This window comes from Drosophila grimshawi, unplaced genomic scaffold, assembly GCF_018153295.1.
Source record: "Drosophila grimshawi isolate 15287-2541.00 unplaced genomic scaffold, ASM1815329v1 contig_848, whole genome shotgun sequence".
In the NCBI taxonomy this organism is placed as follows: Eukaryota; Metazoa; Arthropoda; class Insecta; order Diptera; family Drosophilidae; genus Drosophila; species Drosophila grimshawi.
Window position 1 is genome coordinate 17,103,048 of NW_025063692.1, and position 24,423 is coordinate 17,127,470.

General features: G+C 44.4%; 3 protein-coding genes across 6 annotated transcripts; 2 read left to right on the forward strand and 1 right to left on the reverse strand.

Moving 5' to 3' along the window:
• Positions 1–1,712: 1,712 nt before the first annotated feature.
• LOC6564582 lies at positions 1,713–8,705 on the forward strand. 4 transcript variants are annotated; one of them, XM_032738031.2, is made up of 4 exons: positions 1,713–2,149; positions 7,571–7,666; positions 8,104–8,233; positions 8,291–8,705. In XM_032738031.2, the coding sequence occupies exons 2-4, from the start codon at positions 7,597–7,599 to the stop codon at positions 8,523–8,525; spliced, it is 435 nt and encodes a 144-aa protein (XP_032593922.1). In that variant the 5' UTR covers positions 1,713–2,149; positions 7,571–7,596; the 3' UTR covers positions 8,526–8,705. The 4 variants fall into 4 exon arrangements, with proteins under 4 accessions (XP_032593922.1, XP_032593924.1, XP_001991680.1 ...); XM_032738033.2 differs by having other exon boundaries at positions 8,294–8,705; XM_001991644.3 differs by lacking the exon at positions 1,713–2,149 and adding an exon at positions 5,010–5,130 and having other exon boundaries at positions 8,294–8,705.
• Positions 8,706–8,734: 29 nt separating this feature from the next.
• LOC6564580 (CAD protein) lies at positions 8,735–24,082 on the reverse strand. Its single transcript, XM_001991642.2, has 7 exons — positions 23,889–24,082; positions 18,480–22,473; positions 18,291–18,395; positions 12,535–12,674; positions 10,053–11,901; positions 9,600–9,983; positions 8,735–9,066 (listed from the first exon to the last, which is right to left on the reverse strand). Exons 2-7 carry the CDS (start codon positions 22,467–22,469, stop codon positions 8,857–8,859), a joined length of 6,678 nt encoding a protein of 2,225 aa, XP_001991678.1. The 5' UTR covers positions 22,470–22,473; positions 23,889–24,082; the 3' UTR covers positions 8,735–8,856.
• LOC6564581 lies at positions 13,507–17,729 on the forward strand. Its single transcript, XM_001991643.3, has 2 exons — positions 13,507–14,176; positions 14,530–17,729. Exons 1-2 carry the CDS (start codon positions 13,572–13,574, stop codon positions 17,228–17,230), a joined length of 3,306 nt encoding a protein of 1,101 aa, XP_001991679.1. The 5' UTR covers positions 13,507–13,571; the 3' UTR covers positions 17,231–17,729.
• Positions 24,083–24,423: the final 341 nt, after the last annotated feature.

Here is a 24,423-nt window from a genome sequence, read left to right on the forward strand (position 1 = left end):
TGTCAAGGCTTTTATTCAGTCTAGATCTAAAGAAAGATTCCAATTTTCGTATATTTTTTCATATTTTCATACTTCAAAATAAATGTTCAGCAACATTCTGGCCGGATCATGTTATTTTCAAAGAATATACTGCAAAAAATAAAATTCTGCCCCGATTGTTCTTCCTTCATCAATTGTTAGTTTAAAAAACCTCTTGCGGTTTCAGATAGTATATAACACTAACAAGCTCTCTTTTACTTGGCTATCAAAATGCAAGAGGTCTCCAAGAGCCAACCAATTACAATTTGAATTATAGTAATCAGAAGATGACAACTACTCCGGAAAGTGCGGAAAGTAAACTTAAGATCATTTTAGCTACATATATATCTATGCGAATAGTATGAAGTCGTCTCGAGTATAGAAACAAGTTCGTATGTATGTATGTAGGTTTGTTTAATAACGGCACTTGAGCTTCGTTTTACTTTCATGTCTATTGAGCTTGCAAAACGTGAGCTGAGCTCAAGTTAAATAGTCACAGAAAACGAAGACTGAGCGAGACAAATAAAAAACATTGATGTCGCCGCCGGCGGCATCGCAGCGATTAGTGTAATTTATCAGGCACAACGTCAATTCAAGTTTAGTGGGAGTGGGGGCAAGCGTTTTGACAATGAAATTAACATGGCTGTTATCAAATCAATTATTGTGTTTTCGCAGATGCTGCAGCTGCTGTTGCTGTTGCCGTTGCTGTTGCCGTTGCTGTTGCCGTTGCTGTTGCCGTTGCTGTTGATGTTGCTATTAAGCTGGCCTCACAATATCGCAATAGCTCCGGCCGTTGACGTCAACGAAAGGTAGCTCGAAGCGCTTCCGAATGCTGTAACAATTGAAACCATTGCAATTCATCTGTGCATACTCACACACACATGCAAACACACACACACACACTCACACACACATGCAAACACACACACACACACACACACACACACATACATATATCATTCATTCTGTTGACTCTCACAGTTATCGGCAATTGGCAATTTGCCAATTTTGTCACGATTTTTCACGTGCAGCTGAGACGCATGCGCAACAGTTAACTGTTGCTGGCTGCTATGCGGAAGTAATGCACATCCATATATCGATTACGAACAACTAGCCGGCCATATAACCGATTATTGATAGCTTTAAAGGTGCACTTCGTAAAGAGATGTTCTGAATTTGGTGTGAAAACCCTAAAAATTTGATTAGCAATAACAAAAAGCATATTTACTTTCAAATAATTCGGAAGTTGACAACAAGCATCTCAAGATATATTGTTATAGAACGGTTTTTGTATGGCAGCCACCATCAACAAGATTCCACCGATCTAATCAACTGTAATTTTTGAACTATCCTTAATTTAAAGCTCATCCAACATAATATCTAACATAATATTAGCACACTTACAGAGTAATGTTTATTAAGAGCAGAGCCGAGCATTTATTTCAATGAATACCTAAGAACAACATTTATATTTGTTTTCATTTTCTCTTCTGATGTCGCTACAAGAGACGCTTTCTATATATGAATATACATATACTTGAATATACTGAAAATATACGATATATTTGCACGAATTTTTCTAGTTATTTATAAAGAACAACAAAGATAAAAATCGAAATAAAAATAAACAAACAAATACGAAAAGCGTTCAAATACGAAATTTTTGTGTTTTTATATTTTTCTCGGCGCCGATCATTGGTGCCGATGCCTTCGAGACGGAGACAGGCAGTTTTCTGTTTTCAGTTTATAGTTTTCAGTTTTCAGTGTTTGTCGTAAAAATGTACTGAACATATTTTGTAAATTGCTGTGTCATTATATTAAAAACCATAACACATCCTACACACACACTGAGAGGGAGAGAGAGAGAGATGCATTAATATTTTAATTAAAATTACAAGTGTGACTCGTTGTTAAAAGTGTGTGCACAATTTGTTGTGTGCTATTTAAAGCCGACAATAACAAACAAGTGTCAGCTGTGTCTGCAATCAGCACCAAAAGTCTACAATAAAACAACTTACAATAATAATAATAATAAAGAGCGCTAACAAATGCAGTTTGCACCTAAACTGACCGAAAACAGAAGCGAAATACATTTTCAATCGTTATCGCAACGCAAAAAGGTTTGCACTGGGTATGTATTTATTATGGGGACAACATTCATTTGTTTATTTTAGTGTAGAAATGTATGTGTGTAAATACATATTATATAAGTATACATTTTCCAATTTGGCAGAACCGATATATATATATATATATATATATAATTGACCAAAACAGATGCCTGCGCCGCGTATTACGCATTAACTTAAACTGTGGATGCGACTTTCATTATAGCTACATACATAAATAAATATATATATATATATATATATATATATATATACACAGCTGAGAATGTTGTGCAAAAGTACACCGAGATCAATTAAGGGGCAGCTACATAAATATCTATGATCTCAAATATAACACTTAAGCTTACTATTGGCTCCAATTTATTTCTATTTTTACTTTCCTTCGACCTTAATAATAATGTAATCTATAAGAAAAAAATAAAAAAATGGAACGGTTATCTTTGGCAAGCCAAAGATTAAATAAAAACACAAATCTTTTTTTAGAAATTATGACGTAGTCAAGTATGGCACTCCAAAAAACGAACAAGTTGACTATGAGAAGTATTTAGATTATAATTGATTTAGATGAGTTTTAATCTCAAACTGCAAATAAAGCAATTAAATAAATACATACAAAGTTATTTTTATATCACACTTAATGATAGCAACGACAAAATAAGCAGCAGCTAATAAGCTATTACATATGTCATGACATGGGGATAAAATAGACGATGTTCATTTTACTTTGTGAATAGATTCACTTTCAATTGTGAAATTGCACAATGTGCTGGTTGTATAATCCAATTGGCAATCAGCTGTTACATACGAATTTTAATTGACATCAACTTGCACCAAGTCCGAGTTTGAAATGCAAGCCCGATGCCCTGTAAACAAAACTCGTGTCGCACTTCCATTGTTTAGAAAATAAATAGCCAAATGGAACTGCAAATATTTGTTGTTTATCTACAAAAGGCAATTTTAAAGGCACAGCAAACAGCAACATTCTTGTGGGGATGGGGGTGGGCCGGCAGTTTGTGGGCGTGTCTCGACAATTGAACAGTTAGTAATCAACGTGTCTTTCAAATTTTGTGTTCTGGTTCTAGTTCTTGGGGCTTGGGCTGAGCGTGGCCAAGAAAGTAACAATCTTATGAGGAGGTTCCTTGTCATTCGAAGTTTGGCAATTTTAGCTTAAGAATTGCGGAAAATATTGGTTATACAATGTTTTTTTTTTTTTTTATCAGTTTTACCAATTTTGTGGCTCTGGTTTTCAAATTGTGTGAGATAAGCGATTTTACCAATTTACATCATCTTGAAAGAGAAGTTACCTTCCAAATTTGATAACTTTAGTTAAGAAACTGTGGAAGATATAATATATATATATAATATTTCCTGTTTAAGTCTTAGACAGATTGACGGACAGAGTATAAAAACAATTTGAACTTCTTGGAACGCATACGAAATTTAAAATTACAGATCATAAAAACCATACTCTCATCTTTGGTAACTGATACTGACAATGTTTTCTGTCAAAATACCAATTTTTTTTTATTAGAAAATTCAACTTTTGCCTTTCCCTGATTCACTGACTTTAAAAAATGTCTGAAATATTTCGAATTTTCTTGATCAGGAGTACAATTTCCTTCTGATTGGCGTGGAAGAAAAAATGTTTTTACTTAAAATCAAGTAATTGTAAATAAGAATGAATGAATATCCCAGGCACCCGAAAATTAGCAATAATAATAAAAGCGTTTGGATTTTTCAGAGTTCAATTTCCGACCAGCTATAGGTTATAGTTGTCCGATGTGGAGGACAAATAACGCGCATATTGGCCAAGTTTGGTTTGGGTATCTTATTATAGAACTTGTCCTTTGACCGACATCGAATCCAACAGACGGCTAGTGAGGCTGTCCAAGAATATATTTATATATGTATACAATATGGGATCGCATTTGAATTTGGTCGAAAAGTTATTGAAACAAATAAATAAAATTCAACCACAAATTAAATAGTTATCAATAATGCAATAATGATTCAGAGACTTGTACAAATTGCTGGTATTGCCAAAGGGTTGGCTCTAAAGATTAGACACTTTTAGCTGCAACAGTTGGCAATTGTTGTCGACTCACCGGAATGTCAATTAGTGAAATCTGGGAAAATAAGTTGGCGATAAAAAAAGAACATTTGTTGTGCCGACGTGAAGACGGAGGCGGAGATGGGCAATTGTGGAATTGAGGAATTTCAGAAACAATGTATATTCTTATGTTATGTGAGCTATGTCTGTGTTCAGCTCGTTCCGGCTCGTTTTGGGGGCTTATCATTTGACTGGAAATCGAAATTGGAAACTCTTGTTATTCACATTCAACGTCATCGAGCACAGCGCATCGATGACTAATGTGCATGTATGCTTGGATGTACATACATATGTATGTATGTGTGTATGTATGTATGTGTATATGTATCTATGTATGTACGTATGTATGTTAGCATGTATGCTCGCTGCTTGACATTGAATTTTCGGATCACTTTCATGCTTGAGCACAAGCTCCAATTCCATTCCATTTTGTTACACTTCATTAAAGTGGAATCGTTGGAAAGTTCAGTTTGAGCCAAGTTCGAGATCGAGTCCCAACGACTGCCTGCAATTCAAATTCAAATTCGAATTCCAATTACAATTCCAATTCCAATTCCCATTTCAATTCCAATTTCGATGCCGGCAAGCAAAAGCCACAGTCGCTGCGGGCTGCAACGTCGACGTCTGCGTCTGCGTCTGCGTCTGCGTCTAAGCTGCGACGTCGAGTCGCGTCGCGTCGCGTCGCGTCGCCTTGCGTCGGTTTTGGCGCAATCGAAAGATACGTATCGGCTTTACGTAGACAGCGTTAGTCGCACGCCGAGTGTCGTCGACGTCAGTTCACAGTTTTCAAACAGCTTTCCGAAAAGATCCCAAAATCCCAAAAAATATAAGACCAGTTAACGGTTACGTTAACAGTTAGGCAACGTAATCAGTGTAAGTATCCTGCGCTTGTGTGTGTGCGTGCGTGTGAATAACGGTACTTTCCTAAATTACTCGAGTGATTTTTTGGTTTGTCTTTTTTTATTAATTCTACTTTTTTGCCGTTTTGTTGTTGCTCTCAAATTCAAGTAAATCGGCGGCAATTTTGCATGCCACTCGTATTGTGATGCAACTCAATTAATTAATTCAAGTGAAGCAAGAAAGCCATAGACAAACTTGGTTTAGGCTAGAACTCAATAATCCGTGCAATCCAAATTCAAATTGAAATTCAAAAATTGAGCAACAAACTCAAATTGATTATCGTCGTTGGGCGAAATCAAAGTAGATTTCCAAACAAAGTTTTGCTGTTTTTTTATTTTTTTTATCATCTTTGTTGATGTCTTTGTTTTAGCGGCAAATTAGCATGTTTTATGGCAGCTAACAACATCTAACATCTTTCTAGTAAACATTTCCATTTGCATTGCAATAACGGATTATTAGATTAACTGTAATCTGTAATCTGTAATCTATATCTGTATTCAGCAATTGGCAATTGTGTAATTTATGCATATTTATGGCATCTGTTCTAGGTACGACTGAAAACATATACATTTATGTATATTCGTATATCGCACATGTGATCAATATACTATATTCCACTTTTATCACGTTCAGTTGTTATTTATAAATAATAACTTGTGCAATTAAGTTGCAAATCACCGCAATCCCCATTGATTAAATAAATTAAAATTATTATAATCGCAATCGTTGTTCTAGCTGTAAAGCTGAAAAAGCTGCTCGCATTTTTTGTCAACAATTTCGCCCACATCGCCAACGACATGCAGCGCACTCCCTCCCACCACACACACCCCCCACCACCACCTCCTCCTCCCCCTCACAGTAAGAGTAGGAAGTCCGGAGAAGCCATTCCCCTTTCCCCATTCTCGGATCTGTGATTAGCCGTTGGGGATGATATCGCTATAAACATTTAGTTATATATATATATATATATATATATAAATATATAGATTTATGTACACATAAATTACATATGCATGCATGAATGTATTTATATACGTATCAAACGTATTTCGACGGTTTATTTATTTAAATGCAAATCATGCAAATAACATTAAAAAAATAAAATAAAAAACACACAGCAAAACAACACTCACTCAACACAGATCAGTGAAGTTGCTAACATTATTCAGCTCATGATCTACTGTTGGTAAAGTATCTCTTTAGGTTCCGTATCAGCTTTTGTACATTTTTCCCCATTCTACGGGTATCTCTATATATATATATAGATCTGTGTAGAGAGCTCTCTAAATCGTCCATTGACTTTTATGCAAACTAGCAATTAACTTTTATTGTACATTTTAAGTAGAATTTCGCTTTTCATTGAACGACTTTGAGTGTTTGTTGCTTGCCGCGATCTTTTCCATTTTTTGTATCTAAAGTGTTGGAGTCGGGGCACGTGTTTGCAGAGTCGGTCAACAATCAATGATCGCAAACAGGTTAGGCAATTTGGTGCCAAATTAGATCGACATTATGCAAATTTATATTATAGTTTTCACAAAACAAGAACCAAGTGTTCAATATAACCGATTGTTTAGAAGGACCATAAACTTATACCAACCAGGTTTTTTTTTTTTAATAGTGCTCCATAAATATTCTTCTACCGAAATGAATAGAGGATCATTGTTCTACATTTACATGCGGAGATCATCAAAATGTTGAACAGAGCTGCCACCAAGAATGCAATTAAATTGATGTTTAATTCGATTAATTCCATTAATTTGCAAATAGCTGAATATACAATTCGATTAAATAGAATTGCTATATATACTCGATTCACTGTAGTTTACTTTCGCAAATTAAATTTCATTCTCAGACCGATAAAGAGCAAGCATTTAACAATTAAATAATATCAATAAATGACAAATAAATCAATGATTTTGTTGTTGTTTGTCGGTGTGGTTATAAGACCAGATTGAATCGCTGACCAAATCAATTAATTAACATACTGCGTAGTCGTCTAAAGTATTAGAGAGAGAGAGAGAGAGAGAGAGAGAGAGAGGGAGAGATAAAGATTATGAGAGAGAAACTAAAAGAGATTGGGCAACAGTTGGGTGAAGTCGAGCGTGACTGTGGCAAGCGTGTGCAACTGGGTTAATATTCAATGAACTAGAGAGATGGCTATAGAAAAATATAGTTATTATTATGGTCATTATTATTATTATTGTTGTTGTTGTTGTTGTTGTTGCTGTTGCTGTTATCGTTTAGTTATAGTTTGTGGCTGCGCCATGCAATTGCCTTTGCCTTTGCCTTTGCCTTTGCTGTTGCAGTCAAACAATATTTAGACAGGTGTTTCACGGTCTTTTTGTTTATTTATATTTATATTGTTTTTGGTTTTTCTTTTTCTTTTTTTTTTTTGCTTTTCGCTGTGCCACAGAATCGAAGCAGAAACTGAAATTTGAAATGGAATCGGATACTTATATGCCGGCATCGGCGTTGCCCAACAGCAAACGCTTTGTCGTCGAAGATTCAAGTAAGTGTATCTCGCTTCCGGCATAGAAAGTGATCCGGGCCGGTCTCTGGCCGGAAGTGCTGCAAGTGGTTTGATGTAGGCGATGCCTACCTCCCTCCCAGCATCCCTCAGGGTAAACCGAACAACCGAACAGCCGCAAAAATCAACTCGAAATGCCAGCATTCACCCAATCATCGATTAGCAATAACAGCTTGAAGTAAACATCGAACATTTGGCCATGAGAGACACAGCCATAGAAACAGACCCAGACACAGACTCCGACTCAGATTCAGATTCAAACACAGACTCAGAGTCGACTCGCGTCTCGTCTCGTGAGTCAGTTTGGAGACGGAGTAGACAGACATCAAGGCGCACTCGTATAACTGGAACACTAACGACTCTCTCTTTCTCTGTTTCTCTGTTTCTGTCCCTGTCCCTCCCTCTCCTTACGCACACAGTTACAAAGGTGACCTCAGATGGGGAACCACACGGCATGATGACCATGGTGGCAGGTTTATCGGGCCTATTGGCTGCAATTATTATACTGGCTGTGCTCGTTTCGATGGTGGCATGTCGCAAGCGTAAAACGTAAGTATTTAGAATCGCATACGTTTGATCTGTCAACTGAAAGACCAATTATCTAAGCAGAAACAACAACAATAAGGACAACAACAGCAATGCGATGGCCGCGGCTGTGGCAATGACGAGCGTCGTTGAGAAGGCACAGCCCCAACTTGCTGGCAATCTGAATGCTGCCTTTGCGGAGAGCACTCTAAGCCTGAGTGTCGTTGACAAGGCCAAAAGCATGGACATGGACATGGACATGGATAGAAATGAGGTGAACCAGTGGCCCACAGCGATTGTCGTTGAGCGCTTTTAGAAAGGAAGAGAAAGCGACGCTGGTTAAGCAAGTGATGTTTGTGAACACATGAGACTGAAATTAGAAATTTAAGCGAGATGTTTTTTTTTTTTGTTTTTGTATAATAGAATCCATTATTTTGTTACTGTACTATCTCTTGATCATTATTCGAATACGACTGAAAGCAGACGCAATGCAGCTTGCAGCAAAAGAAAATGCAACGCACACTATTTGTGGCAAGTCGACAAACAATTTGATTTTGCCGATTGTATTTATACTTGACATGCATAAAAGAAATGAAGAAAAGTGTATAAAAATGATTGTTCCCATTGAACTTGGTTGGCAAACGCATTCAGAGCGTCCCGCTGCGACAGCCAACGACCATCGCCAGCAGCGCCATGCGAATGTACATTCCATACTCGGCCTGCCGGAAATAGGCTGCCCTCGGATCCGAGTCAAAGTCACGGCTGATCTCCTCAACTCGCGGCAATGGATGCAGCACGATGGTCCGCTTGCTGGCATGCGTCATCATTTTCGGGGTAACAATAAAGTGGCCACAGCACTGCGAAAAGAAAAACAAAGAAAATTAGAAAATGATTGGATGAGTGATAGACTAGCAGATACTCTGCAGAACAGAGCATTGTACGATGACTTCAGTGCAAGCCATTTCAATTTGGATATTGCTTGGAATTGCAAGCAATCGATTATCACAAATAGGAATCTTGACATGATTATGATATGGTTTATAATGTGTGCACATATCACACATATTCTGCTAAAGATGCACAGCAACTTGTAATTTTCGTGCTTACTCGTTAAAAGTGTTCATTGACACTCAGAAGCTAAAAGTAGCATTTTCTTTTTCTTTTTGTGTAGCTGCTGTAATAAATAAATAATTATTTTACACCAATTTTAAAAAGCCGCAAATAGAAAAGGCGTTGGATTTTCTATAGATATATATATATATATATATATATATATATATATATTATTTGTGACACTAAAGTGGGAGTAGAGCACAATGTGTGCGATATGCATTTTATTTGGACAATACAAGTTTTGAATAGCAATTTGTTGATGATGGCCGTTACTTACGCGTTTGTATTCGTCCTCGGTCTGGAAGCGTTCGCGCTGGATGCGTGTCATGTAGAGGACATCGGTGCTTGGGAGTGCCTGCTCGATGCTGTCGTAGGTGCGCTGGGTGACGCCTCGCTGATCCAGGTAGCGCATTATGTCCTCGGGCATGCCCAGTCCCGGTGGCGCCACATACTGCAGCGTGATATTGTAGACGGTGAGGAGGCGTGCCAGCGAATGAACGGTCCGTCCATTCTTCAGGTCACCCACCATAGTGATGGTCAGGCCATTGACAGTGCCAATCTCCTCGCGTATGGTGAAGACGTCAAGCAGCGCCTGCGTCGGATGCTCACCGACACCGTCACCGGCATTGATCAAGGGTTTGCGCGAAAATGATGCAGCGCGCTAAATAAAATTGGGGTTTAATTAGATCGATGATTGTTGAGTGGGTTGTGGGAAGTGAAGTGTGCTTACCGCAACGGCGCCAGGCTCGGGATGACGCAGTACCATGACATCCGCATAGCAGGCCATCACCTTGATGCTGTCCTCGAGTGTTTCGCCCTTCTTCACCGATGAGGTGACCTGATCCATGTTGATGACATGACCGCCCAGACGCTGCATTGCCGCACTGAAGCTGCACTGGGTGCGCGTGCTCACCTCATAGAAGATGGTGGCCATAACCTTGCCGCGCAACAGATCGTCGACGGGGCGATCCTTTGTCACGCGCGACTTGAGCAACTGGGCCAAATTGAACAGATCGTATAGTCGCTCCTTGTTAAAGGTGTCCACGGAGAGCACATGCTTGCCGACCAGACAGTGCGCCACGGGATTGGGTGTGGACAGCAGCGAGTTCTTCTGCAGGTATTCCTTCAGTGTTGCATTGCTCGAGGAGTCGAGACGCAGTCGTGGCGATGGCGACACCGGACGCAGAAAACTGCCCGCCGCCGGCGATGTGCTAATGTTGGCCTCATCCTCAAAGTGAACGGTTGTCGAACGAGCCGCTGTGCCATCGGTGAGCAGACGAGCAAATGTATCATTGGCATCCGTGTCGCTGGGCAGATCATTGCCCTCGAGCTCGGACTTTTGTGGTAGCGGCACCTTGGCACGCACATTCTGACCATAGCCGGGCTGGACGAGCACCTGGCCATCGATGAAGGCGACTTCGCCGCGTAGGACGACACGATGGACGCGTCCCTTGACCTTGGTGCCATTGAAGGGTGACCAGCCCGCCCGCGTTTTCAGCTCATTGTTGCTAATTGTCCACTCCTCGTCGAGATCGATCTCCACATAGGTCTGCGGCTGCTCGGGCAGATTGAAGATTGCCCGCGGATTGCGATAAAACTTTCGCTTGATATCCTCCAGAGTCAGTCGACCATCGTGAACGGCATTTAACAGCAGCGGCAAGATCGTCTCCAGGCCAGGGAAACCGGGTGGCGGCTGTGGCGATTGCTTCTCGGCGAGCGTGTGCGGCGCATGATCCGTGGCAAACACATCAATGTACTCCATGTGCTCCCAGAGCGCCTCCTGATCCTCCGGCGAGCAGAGCAGCGGTCGCACCTCCGCCATGCCAGCGCCCAAACGCTCCAAGTCCCGTGTGCTGAGGAACAAATGATGCGGACACACCTCACAGGTGACACGCATCCCCTTCTCCTTGGCGGCGCGTATCAGCTGAATCTCCTCCTTGCGCGCCACATGACAGATGTGCACCGATCGCTCCAGCAGATGCGCCAGCATTATAACGGCTGCCATGCTCTGGCGTTCGGCATGGCAAACGATGGGCGCCCGCTTTGGCCATCGGGACAGATGACGCTGCCAGGCGGCCATATCGCTCAGCCTCAATGTGCCATACGTATCGTTGAGGTACATCTTCAAGCCGCACGCCTGCGTCGCCAGCTCGTGGGCATTTTCCCAATTGGTATCCGAGGCGCCCAAATAGAGGGCATAATCGCACCGGGCACCGAGAGTGGCCAGCTCCCGGAACTGATTGAACGTCTCGCGACCGACAATTGCCGGATTTGTGTTTGGCATTGCACAGACCATTGTAACGCCACCGGCAAGCGCTGCTGCCGTACCGCTGGCAAAGTCCTCCTTATGGGTGGCACCCGGTTCTCGCAGATGCACATGGACATCAATGAAGCCGGGCAGCTTCACAATCCGACGGGATGTCATGCAATCCGTGTGCGTCTTCATGCCGGGATTGCGGCCAGTGATCCGCATCGATTCCACCAAAAGCTTTGTGCACTTCACATCGGTCACAAGCGGTATGGAATAGTCGACAGCCAGGCGACGTGTCCGATAGCCATGGGTCATAAATGAAGACACCCTAGACAAAAATATTATTAAAATTACAATGATTGATTACTTAAGGACTTATACAAAAAACTGAAGCCCTATTTGTAATCGCAAACTTAAATCAAATTTATCTTCATTAAGATATTAAGATAAATAAAATTTAAGTTATGAAAAGCAACTTTTACTGTTTATTTTAGTTAGTTAGGCAGTTCAAGTTCAATAGTTTGAAAAATATCACGTTCTTTATGAATACATAGAGTGAATAAATGTTAAAAATAAGTCTATTAAAATACTCGTTTCACTGAAGCAAAAAAGTCTACAATAATAATATGCATTTTTATACATATTTAATATGTAAAAAATCTTGTTTCAAGTGGATCATTTCTTAACTCGAATTTTAAAATAAATTGTTTATAATAATTAAAATATTGAGATTTATTCGACGTTCAGTTTCAGAGCTTGACGTTCTAAATTTTAGTTAATGGATGCGAGACAATTTTGTATCTGGCTTTAGTTTGGGCAGTTCGAGTTACCTAAATTATGCACACAAAGTAAGAGAGAATAAAATGTACAAAAAAAAAAAAAACGAATCTTAAAATACTCATTGCAAAATTAGTTAGACTAAGATAGGTGCGTCCCTTGTGGACGCATGCCAATTGCATACCTGCGGACTCCGCCGCCGCGCATGGGCAGATTGATGACAAGATCGAACTGTTTGTTGGCCAGAAACTCCGCCAAATGTTGTAGTTCACCGTTGATATCATCGAGTGTTGACTTATCGAATGTCCACTGTACGGACTCCACCTGCAAGTAGAATAATATACAAAATTATACAGGGGCATCGGTTAGCATTTGGTGGATGGGGGACGGACAAGACCACACCCAGGAGGCTTCAGTGATTTGTCTTTGTTTGCCTAGGCCACATAAAGATATCGGCACTTTACGGACCTACATAAAAATTCACTTGTACTATTTGGAAAATAATACCGACACCAAATAACATCAACACCAACAATACATTGTAATGCGGCAACAATTGCACAGTGAGCCCAGCTGATCAATCTATTCACACAGGGCCTTCCATTTGGGAACTGGGAAAATGTTTCTATCAGTAAACTGAAATCGGCTCAGTTGTAGTTTCATCATAAAACCAGATTGTTAATTTGAGTTGAAGGCCGCCGACGACGAGATAAAACATTATAATATAATCCATATATGACTAGAACAGGTCAAATAGCTGCATCAGCAAAAGTGCTAATGAAAAAAATCCCCTTTGGTTATTTGAAATGAATTTTATGTATTTTTTATACGATCTCAAATATGTAATAAACAAGCGAATATTTATCGTTTCATTGTACAACTAACTTGCTCCACTGTGCAGTGGAGTACGGAGCCATCTTGCTCTTCCCTTGTCTCTGTATTGCATTGCCGTGTTTACCTGGCCGAGTGCTGATAACGGCCAGCCGGAAGCGTAGGAAGAGTTGTGTTGATGATGATGTTATCAACAGCAACGACAACGACAGCGACAACGACAACGACATCGACAACGACGTCGACATCGACATTAGCCTTGTCTTGGAAATAGAATTCGATCAGTTCGATCGATATCAGAAAACAAAGGAGGCAGTCAGATAATTGCAGCAGTTGCGCGCGCTGTTGCCCAAGCTGAACCATCCTCGACAACGACAATAACAACTATTTATGGGTTGTGACTGGTCCAAGGCGCTGGACAGCGATGTGCAAACCAATACGTTGCAGCAGCTGCAGGCGGCGGAGGCGACGCCGCGTGCCAAACTGCGTCGCCGCCAGGAGAAGAAGCGTCAGCGCCAATTGGCCAAGCTGCAAAAGCGGAACGCGCGAAAGCGGCGACATCAGCAGACGGTCAGCGGAGGCGACTCCCGCTGTGGCAAAGCCGTCAATCGATTGCCACGTGGCAGCGTTAGTCTACGTGGCAGCCACAATCTGGCGCCGCAGCTGCGACTGTTTGGTGGCAGCAACGGAAGCAGCGCCACCGAATGCGTGAGTGCGTTATATGCCCGCACCCTGGAACAGCTGCGAGAGGAGCATCAGCGCACCATCGAGCACAAGACACGGCATCAGCTGGAGCGGCAGCTGCACACATTCCTCCTGAATCAACTGCTGCTCGGCATGCAGTTCTTTGGCCACTTTGAGCACGAGATGGCTGCCATCGATGAGCAGCTGCTGGCCAGGCAGCGCAACTCTGCCCAGACACTAACCGAGCACAGTCTCCTCCATGCCAGCGCCATCGATGAGGCAGTGGCCAAGCGGCTACTCTTCAATCCCACGTAAGCCATTCCTTACTCCATTTCTGGTACTCAATTTTCATGTCGAATTGAAACTGAATTTATGGGCAACTTAGGAACAGCGGAACTATTGAGTTTTAAGAATATAATTCAAATGTTTGCTGTAGATTGCCTCCTCTCGAATGACTGCATATAGAAATGAGTCCAGCAAGTTGTGTTTATGAATCATTCGAATTCTTAGTTCTTATCTTACTGCTGATCACTGCGACAGATCGATTAGAAAGGGACTCCTCCTGGCAACTGCCGGGTAGATGAGTCCCCAGCTTCTTTCAAATTAGTATTCTTAGATAATAAGTATTCTTATTAATGAAATATATAAATCCATCTGTCCACAGAGCTGGGCCACAGCGTCAGTTTGGCGCCACGTCGGGAAAGGCCCATTCGCCGCCACAGCCGCTGCAGAGGATGCTGACCTATGTGGTGTTCGATAACGTGGATGTTGCGCGGGCGAACGATGCCAACTATGATTCGATAGCCGCACTGTGCAAGGTACTGCTGGAGACGGACTACTACAATACGACACCCTGTCGCCGGCAGTATGTACGGCTGCTGGAGCAGAGTCGTTGGTTGGGCTATGTGCGTCTAAAGTTGCGCGAACCGACGCCAACGCAGCAGCAGCGGCGCATTTCGAGCCCAAGCAGTCCCAGCAGTGACGAGGGAGGTGACATTGACACTGGTGTCTACACAGATGGCAGTTCCGGTTATAGCACTGGGAATGGAACTGCCGCCAGTTTGGCATCCGGCTCTGTAGCTGGTAGCTGGCGTGAGGGTGACTATGATCATGTGTATATAGCTCGCTTGAACACACAGCGGCCAATGGATGAGCTAACGCTTAAGCTGGAGCGGGATGCACTGCAGCGTAATGTGCTGCCCGAGGCATGCGTCTGCCGTTTGGCCAGCTGCCTGCCTGCCTGGCTGGAGCAGAGCGATGATGACGACGACGACAACGAGGACGATGATGATGATGATGATGATGGTGGAGATGACGTGAACAGTGGCAGTGATGCAGGGGCAAAGGATCAGCAGGACGAGGATCAACAGCAGCAGCGAACAGAGAGCAATCGGAGCGGATATGAAACGGTGCAGATATTGAGACAGTGCCGCGTGGAACAGCATCGACGTCGTGCTCTGCTCCAGCAATGCTATCTAAGCTCAGAGCAGTTCATGAACTATTTTGGTGAGTTGCTGCGCCAACAGTTGGCCCCGGAGCTGGGCATTAGCCAGAAGCAGCTGTCTGCTGGCAGCTATCGCGGCTGCACCATTTATACGGCGACGGAGGAGCTGGTGCCCGCCATTCATGTGCCGCACACCTGGCCGGATTGCGCCTTTGAGTTCAATTTGCGCGCCCGACCACAGCTGACGAACGTCCACACGGGCGACAAACAGGAATGGCCGACGATGCTGATGCGCAAGCGGATCCAAACGTTTGGCTACCATGTGGTGCCAGTGGGTTATACGCCCAAGCGTTCGCGCAATCCCTTCCGTGAGCTGGAGTGGCGCATTGTCTTTCCGCAGGCGGAGCTGTATCTGGAGCGGCAGCTGACGCGCATGCAGCTGAAGGTGCTGATGCTGATGAAGGCACTGGTGCGCACCTTCATGAACGACAAGTGCCAGGCAATGGGTCACATCATGGAGCAGCTGCGCACGCATCTCTTCTGGCAGTGCGAGCGGCACAGCAACGATTGGCCAGACGAGTTCCTCGGCGAGCAGCTGATACGCTTTGTGCGCACCTTCGCCGACTGTTTGGCCAAGAAGCAGCTCAGCGACTTCTTCATTGAGCGGCGCAATCTGTTCGAGCATGTGCCAGAGGATGCACTCATGGAGCTGCGCTCGATTATGGCGGGCATTGCCGAGCAGCCGCTGGTACATCTGCTGCAGGCGTTGCGCAATCTGCAGCATGCGGATGACTTCTATCCCAAGCTCAACTATGAACGGCTGCTCGAGAATCTGGTCACGCCGGACTATCTACAGCTGCGCAGCTGGGCAAAGTTTGCACGCACCCAGCTGCCCGCCGTCAAGCAGGAGCAGCTGGAGCAGTTGACGGCTCAAGTGGAGCGTCGGGCGAGCAGTGCTGAGGGTCTGCTGGGCATGCGCATGCATCAGGAGCGGACGCGCGGTAAACTGCGCCGCAAGACACATATGTTGCGGGCCCAGCAGCTGAAGCAGCTCGCCGAACAGCGACGCTGCTCCGAGGACTCGTTGCATGCATGCCGGGACATGCCGCTACTGATGCGACGAGCATCGCAGACATCGCAAACGTCCAGCCGGTCATCGATTAAATCGGAGGGCAGACCGCAACTGAACGATGGCATTGAGATACTGAGGCGGACCAATCTGCTCGAGCTGCTGCTGGACCACATGCTGGCCATGTTGGCCAAGGCAGCGGAGTTTCGCAATGCCCAGCATGTCCAGCTCTATTTGGAGCACTCGCAGCGTCTATGCCGGCTCTATCAGCAACTGGGCTGCACCCAGTATGCCAAGTACTATGCGGAAGCACTCTGCCAAGCGGCCAGCGGCTTTGAACGGGCCACAACCCGCTGCAGTGGCAACAGTAACACAAATCCCTCTCCCAGTCGCAGTGGAAGTCCCAGTCCCAGCCTCAGAGTCAGCGTCAGTTCCAGTTGCCACTCAAGTCCCATGCGACGCAAATCGCTCAAGTTCGTGGAGCATGTGGTGCAGATGCACACGGGTGATATAATGCCACTGCAGAGCGGAAGCACTGCAACGCTAAGCACGACCAGAAGGAGGAGCTCATCCGCACTGACGCTCAATGAGAATGACATCGCCATTGTCGATGCACAAGTGGAACCGGTGGCAGAACCAGTGCCAACCACCAGCACAGACACTCCCACCAAGGAGGTCAGCCAATTGCTGGGCACGCTAATGCAGCGTCTGCAAATCGATCCGAGTGCACTGCAAACGATTAGCACCAAGACGGAGCAACTGTTGCAAACGCTGGCCCCGGAATCAAGGCGCGACGATCTGCGCGAGATGCTCAAGCGCAATACGCAAAAGCTGAAGAGTGCCTTCAATTAAAACGACAATTGGAAAAACACACACACATATTACACAGAGTCATTTCCAAATTACGGAAATGCGTTTTTATCTTTCTTCATTTGAAGTCACGTCTCTCGTCGAGCTCGTAGTATCCACTTAAGTATCATTGAGATCAAAGCAATCAAAATAACCCTTCAGAGCATGTCCGATAAGCTACTTTTGTCCGCTTTCAATCTTGATTACTCGTGTAATCATGTATTATATATGTATATATATATATATGTAGTCCGATCATAAGCCCAAGTTTTTTCATTGTTAATATGGATCTCTCGTTGTACATTCAAATAATACAAAACTATTCATTTTTATTTTTACACTTCAAATGTGCTATTCGCTGGCTGCAGATCAAGTAGAAATATATCGGAGTATATAAAAATCAGACAAAAAACACTTGACCAAATGTATTTATATTAATTTTTCTATTACGAGCAATGCAAATAAAACAATCTAATAAATGCCCTCATACTTTTTATTGCACAATCTAAAATCTTCTTTCACTATTTACGAGGCTTCTACTCTCTTCAAATACGAGTTCATATTTAACTACAATTAAGAATTTACGAATTCACAAAGTTCAAGAATTAAAAACGATCAACATTCTATTTTTGTCAGTTCAATTTGGAGTATTTATTATTGAAAAGCAAATAAAAAATGAACACAGTTCAGATTGCAAGCCGACTAAACTGATCAAGAACAGTTTTATATACACATTTGCATCTTTATGGTTAACGAAAGCGAACTTTAACCTTAGCCAATTTTTGTCAATTATCAGTGAGCTACAGAGTCTCTCAATTTAGAACTGTCTCATGCAGTATTTATGTTGTACTCTCTCCCGAAAGGGGAAACGGCTATATTGGGTTTCTTCAAAAACGTATATGTTCCACAATTTAAGGGATGAGAAATCATTCAATTTTGGTAAGTTGAATTACTAATCATATTTCAAAGTTGTAGAGTCTTATAGAGTAATCCTTACCACACCAAGAATGGTCTAGCTGGGTTCAATACAATAACTGTAGAATTGTATATATGTTGTACTCACATCAACGCCGTGCTCCGCATAGAAGTCACCGGTGCCCATAGAGGCGTACAGCTTGTAGCCCATCTTGGCCAGATCCCGTATGGAGGACAGCAGCTCCATTTTGTGCTAAATCAAAATTGAGAAATTTCCAATATAAAATGCTGGACAGGCACAGGACACATATGACACAAAAATGGCCAACGCACGCACCTTGAAGCTGCCAATCGAGAGTAGGATGGCATTTTTTGGTATCTGGAAGCCCGTAGACATCATGGCCTTTAGGTAGGCCTCGTAGTGGTTGTCACCAAAGCAGGCAACCTCACCGGTGGACGCCATCTCCACGCCCAGCTGCACATCGGCGCCGGCCAAGCGGGAGAAACTGAACTGTGCCACTTTGACGCCAACCTTGCCGACACCGTGAAGCACATCGATGGGCTCCACGGCCATGCCAACAATAGCACGGGTCGCTGTTGCCACAAAATCATGATCCAGGGTCTTCGATACGAAGGGGAAGGAGCGAGAGACGCGCACATTGCACTCGATCACCTTGAGCTCGTTGTTTTTGGCAATGAGCTGCATGTTGAAGGGCCCAGTCACATCCAGGACGCTGGCCAGATCGCGTGTGATACGCTTGATGGCCTCCAGTGTTTCGTCATTCAAGTCCTGTGGCGGAGTGACCAATGTCGCATCACCGGAATGTACGCCAGCATTCTCCACATGCTCGGAGACGGCCATGCACAGGATTTGTCCATCGGCCGCAACGGCGTCCACATCGATCTCCTTGGCTTCGGTAAGGAACTTGGATATGACAACCGGATGTTCGCGACTCACCTCAGAGGCGGCATTCAGATATGTTTCCAGATCTTGATCCGAATATGCCACATTCATGGCCGCACCGGATAGCACATAGGAGGGTCGAACCAGACACGGATAGCCCACCTGCTGGCAGAACTCAATCGCCGACTGGAGATTGGTCAGCTCCTTCCACAGCGGCTGCAGTATGCCCCTTCTGTCCAGCATGCGTGAGAACTTGAAACGATTCTCGGCACAATCAATCGATTCGGGTGATGTGCCCAGCACCTTGGCCTGCTGGCGATGTAGATCCATTGCAATATTATTTGGCAGCTGGCCACCCATCGAGAGTATGATGCCATCGGATCGCTCCATCTCATAGATGTCCATGACAACCTCAAAGCTGATCTCCTCAAAGTACAAACGATCGCACATATCATAGTCGGTGGATACCGTTTCCGGATTATAGTTAATCATTATGGTCGATTTCTTCAGATTGCGCAGCTCCCGCAAACAGCCGACGGCACACCAATCGAACTCCACCGAGGACCCAATGCGATAGACACCCGAGCCGACGACTATTGTGTGTCCACCCGGAAAGTGGATGTCGTGCTCCGATGCATTATATGTGTTATACAGATAATTGGTGCTCGCTGGCCACTCGCCAGCAACGGTATCGATCTGCTTGACAAATGGTCGAATGTTTTGCTCCAATCGCTGCTGACGCACCGCCAGCTCCGTGCTCTTAATGGCCATGGCGATCTGTTTGTCAGCGAATCCCATACGCTTGGCACGGATTAGGAGGGCGGATGTTAATGGATTGCCAGCCGACTCCAGTTCGCCATAGAAGTCAATGATGTGCTGCAGCTTGTGGAGGAACCAGCGATCGATTTTTGTCAACTCATGCAGCTCCTCAATGGACATGCCGGCCTTGAGGGCAGCGGCCAATACAAATGGCCGTCGATCGGTTGGCTCCGATAGCTGATCCTTGTCAACGGTCGCCCTATACGGATCAAAGCCATGGACATCGCCGTCGACCATGCGCAACGCCTTCTGGAATGCCTCCTCGAAGCTGCGACCGATGGCCATCACCTCACCGACACTCTTCATGGAGCTGCCAATGTGCTTGCTGACGCGCACAAATTTGGCCAGATCCCAGCGTGGTATTTTCACCACACAATAATCGAGACTGGGCTCAAAGCAGGCAGTCGTATTCCCCGTCACCGAGTTGCGTATTGCCGGCAGTGGTTCACTCAACGCCAGCTTGGCGGCCACATATGCCAGCGGGTAGCCAGTTGCCTTGCTGGCCAGCGCCGAGCTGCGCGACAGCCGAGCGTTCACCTCAATGATGTAGTACTGCTCCGAGTGGGGGCATAGCGCATACTGAATATTGCACTCGCCGACAACGCCAAAATGCCGGATCACCTTCAGTGCGGTGCTGCGAAGCATTTGATATTCGCGATCCGATAGGGTTTGCGATGGCGCCACAACAATGCTCTCGCCGGTGTGGATGCCCAACGGATCGAAGTTCTCCATGTTGCAAACGGTTATGCAATTGTCGTAGGCATCGCGAACCACTTCGTATTCGACCTCTTTCCAGCCCTTAAGCGACTTATCCACAATCAGCTGACGGGAATGGGCCAGTGCCTGTTGAGCCAATATCTCCAGTTCCTGCTCATTGTTGGCGAACCCGGAGCCCAGGCCACCCAGCGAGAAGGCGGCGCGTGCCATTACCGGATAACCGATACGATTGGCTGCCTCGATTGCCTCGGCAACCGTATAGACGGCCTCCGATGGTGCCACCTGTTCGCCAATCTCATTGACACGCTGCGCAAACAGTTTGCGGTCCTCGGTCGCGATAATCGATTGGATGGGTGTGCCCAGAATACGGACATTGTATTTGGCAAAGATGCCGGCACGCTCCAGTTCGACGCCGCAATTGAGAGCGGTCTGGCCACCAAAGGTGAGCAGAACGCCATTTGGTCGCTCCGATTTGATCACCTGTTCAACGTAGTCGGGCGTCAACGGTAGAAAGTAGCACTTGTCCGCCATACCCTTGGACGTTTGCACTGTGGCAATGTTGGGATTGATGAGCACCGTCTGTATGTTGGACTCGCGCATCGCTTTGATCGCCTGCGACCCGGAATAGTCAAATTCACCGGCCTGGCCAATCGATAGGCCGCCGGAGCCCAATATGAGCACCTTGCGCGGCCTCGGCTGCGGATCGGGTTTGGCGGCACGCAAATGACGCTCGATCAACTGTGGCACGCTCAACGGCGACGACGATGTTGACGAGAACTGGCGAATGGCATCAAGAAAGACATCGAAGAGGAACTCGGTGTCCTGGGGACCAGCATGATGCTCCGGATGGAACTGAACCGAGAAATACGGTTTGCTGCGATGCACAATGCCCTCGTTGGTGCCATCGTTGGCATTGACAAACAGCTCCTCCCAGTCGCTGGGCAGTTTTTCCAGATCGACGGCATAGCCATGATTCTGTGACGTAAGCAGACAACGTCCAGTTGGGCGATGCAGACAGGGCAGATTGTGGCCACGATTGCCGTACTTCATCTTGTAGGTGTTGCAGCCAATGGCCGATGCCAGCAGCTGATGGCCCAGACAGATGCCAAAGATGGGCTTATTGCCCTCCAGAAGGACACGCTTCACATGCTCCACAATCAGGCGGCAGCTAGCAGGATTGCCCGGTCCATTGGACAGGAAGAGCGCATCATATTGATCCGGCTGCAGTTTGCCGCTCCACGGCAGCAGTTGCACGGATGCGCCACGCTGCAGCAGACAGCGCAGCTGGTTCAGCTTCAGGCCGCAATCCATGATGGCAATGCGGATACCATTCGCTTGCGGCGACTTGTACAGCATCGGCTCCAGGATGGAGCACTCCTCGGCCAGGTTGCGCTCATTGGGATCGACAAAGGGGGCACGCAACTGTTGCTTGTTTGGCTCCGCGTAGACAATGCGTCCGAGCAGGCTGCCCTGTTCGCGCAGCTTCTTGGTTAGGGCGCGTGTATCGATGCCGCTTATGCCGGGCACCTTGTGCTCGGCCAGCCACTGGGACAGCGTACGCTGTGAACGCCAATGCGAGGGCGTCTTGCATATCTCGCCGACCACTAAACCAGCAATCTGCACCGCACCTTTAAACCATTCAAAGTGCTCCGGCAATCCAAATTCGTCCATTTCGCCGGCATCGGGCACTCCATAGTTGCCAATTAGGGGATAGGTCAGCACCAGTATCTGGGCGGTATAGGAGCGATCCGTTAGCGCCTCCGTGTAGCCAACCATGCCCGTTTGGAACACAACCTCGCCACTTGTTGCCGCACCCTTTGCACCGAAGGAGCGCCCAGGCATCACTGTACCATCCTCTAGCACCAGATAACAATCCGTTGACGACATTTCGCTGCAAAACGGAGAGCAAATAGTAATTAACTCAGGCAAATTTTATTATTAGTTTGAATTTAGACTTGAAATATTGATTAGATTAGATCTGCATAAATCCCAAAAGTAACAGTTGTTTCTTGTTTATATTCGAATAATTGATGCACACTCATTTCTGAGCCATAACTGCCCATTCTGCAACTTTCACACGCAGCCAACAATAAACAGGATGGCAAGCTGGGAATTTGTATATTTTTGTTGTCAATGCTCAAATTACAATGCAATTCTTTTAAATGATAATGAACATCAAAAGTTTGTTGAATTCTGAGTGTGGATTAGAATTCAGATCAACAGCATTTTTAGAGAAATTAAAATGCTACATTTTGAAAATGGTTAATAACGACTTGGAGAGAATGGTAATCTGAGAGATAGAGAAAGGGAGAGAGAGAGAACGAATATCGCCAGGAAATGAAATCAAATAAAAAAAAATAAAAGAGTAATTTTGAATATTAATCAGAAATAGTAGATAACAAGTTAGAAAGTTCTTGTCTAGACAGCTCGGCTAGGAGATAACATGAGCTGATAACCAGCTTCCAGATGCATAGTTGACTTCTTGCCGTTCGTACTTCGTTTAATATGAAAACACGTGAAATGATCGATTTAAAGAAATAAAGTGATCTGCCAATGGTACAGAAGAATTGATACACTAGCTATAGGTTGTATAGTCAGCGATATTGCGGCAACTAAAATGTTGTATGCATTGAATGCTTATCATTTCTCGATAAATCTATGTATATATATATGTAAACGTATTTTTACAGTGTAAATATTGTTATCGGTGTGCATTACTTGGAACACGTCGTTGCGATCGGGATCGCGGTTGTTCATCATGATAGGTACTCCGGCACAATTGATATAAAGACATTATTTTTTGTTTGTTTTATTATTATGATGAATGATAAAGCCGACTAGCAACATATTCAGATTGAATTGAAAATTGATAATTGTCTTGTGGAAATTCATATTTTTCGTGAGACATTCAGGTGGAGATGTGGAGAGAGTTTTATTTCGATATATGTACATGTATGTGGCACAGAGCAGAAATATTAAAAGTTGTAACGAACGTTTTATTTATTTTTTATTTATATTCCGAATTTGAATTGAACTGTGTGTTCGTCATTCACAAATATTCATTGCGTGTTGTTCGAGAAAACAGCGGATAAACAAGTCAACTTATTGCACTTAAGTCCGGTTCTGGTACAGAAATACCCATTTACGTTTTATGTTTGTATTTCTATTTGTATTTGCTTTTGTATGCTGTGCGTGAGATAAATGTTGGTTTGAGCAATAGGTACAGCTTTCAAAGATCTGCACAGAAGTCGTTTACAACCCAAAATGTATTTGATTTAATCAAACATACTCAACTCCAACACTTACACTTGCGTTCGTTTTTGCTCGTCCTTTAGAGTCTTAATTCGCCCTTGTGCGTTAAATTTGTCAATTGCTATTTGGCATAAATCTCGCTGTTTTGCCTGTCTGCGTTCCAGTCGCACGTGTGCACGTGTTTTCTGTTATTATTGTGCGCAGCGCTGAGAACCTTGGACAGCAGAACTGGCATTGACAAAGCAAGTTGACTGAATGAACCGAATCATGTTGAACTGCGACTACCAAAGCCAAGCGCTGCTTGCGACGCAATATAACCCTGTGCTTTTTTCAGATTCGAAATTGTTACTTATCACTGGCAGAGGCATTTTAAAATTGGCATTTTAACGCCTCCCAAAAACAAATGTTGTTTAGATAAAAATCTTGTCGAATGTATATTTGTTTATATGCCGATAGTTCCTTAAAGAATTCAGCGTTATTTCATTGACAACATTCAATCAGGTGTCAAAAAGAGTTTTTCCAACCGGCAAACTGTAGAAAAAACAAATCAAGCATTTAGCCGACAAAATGTAACTCAACACTGACTGTT

What these genes read in the sequence shown, in the direction of transcription:
- LOC6564582 (XM_032738031.2), top strand. Translation starts at nt 7,597, where the DNA reads ATGGAATCGGATACTTATATGCCGGCATCGGCGTTGCCCAACAGCAAA. An exon ending in CTTTGTCGTCGAAGATTCAA is followed by an intron (nt 7,667 to 8,103) that starts GTAAGTGTATCT and finishes TTACGCACACAG; the next exon opens with TTACAAAGGTGACCTCAGAT. An exon ending in GCATGTCGCAAGCGTAAAAC is followed by an intron (nt 8,234 to 8,290) that starts GTAAGTATTTAG and finishes CAATTATCTAAG; the next exon opens with CAGAAACAACAACAATAAGG.
- LOC6564581 (XM_001991643.3), top strand. Translation starts at nt 13,572, where the DNA reads ATGGGTTGTGACTGGTCCAAGGCGCTGGACAGCGATGTGCAAACCAAT. An exon ending in CGGCTACTCTTCAATCCCAC is followed by an intron (nt 14,177 to 14,529) that starts GTAAGCCATTCC and finishes ATCTGTCCACAG; the next exon opens with AGCTGGGCCACAGCGTCAGT.
- LOC6564580 (XM_001991642.2), bottom strand. Translation starts at nt 22,469, where the DNA reads ATGTCGTCAACGGATTGTTATCTGGTGCTAGAGGATGGTACAGTGATG. An exon ending in TCTCGATTGGCAGCTTCAAG is followed by an intron (nt 18,396 to 18,479) that starts GTGCGTGCGTTG and finishes ATTTTGATTTAG; the next exon opens with CACAAAATGGAGCTGCTGTC. An exon ending in CCGAGCCTGGCGCCGTTGCG is followed by an intron (nt 9,984 to 10,052) that starts GTAAGCACACTT and finishes AATTTTATTTAG; the next exon opens with CGCGCTGCATCATTTTCGCG.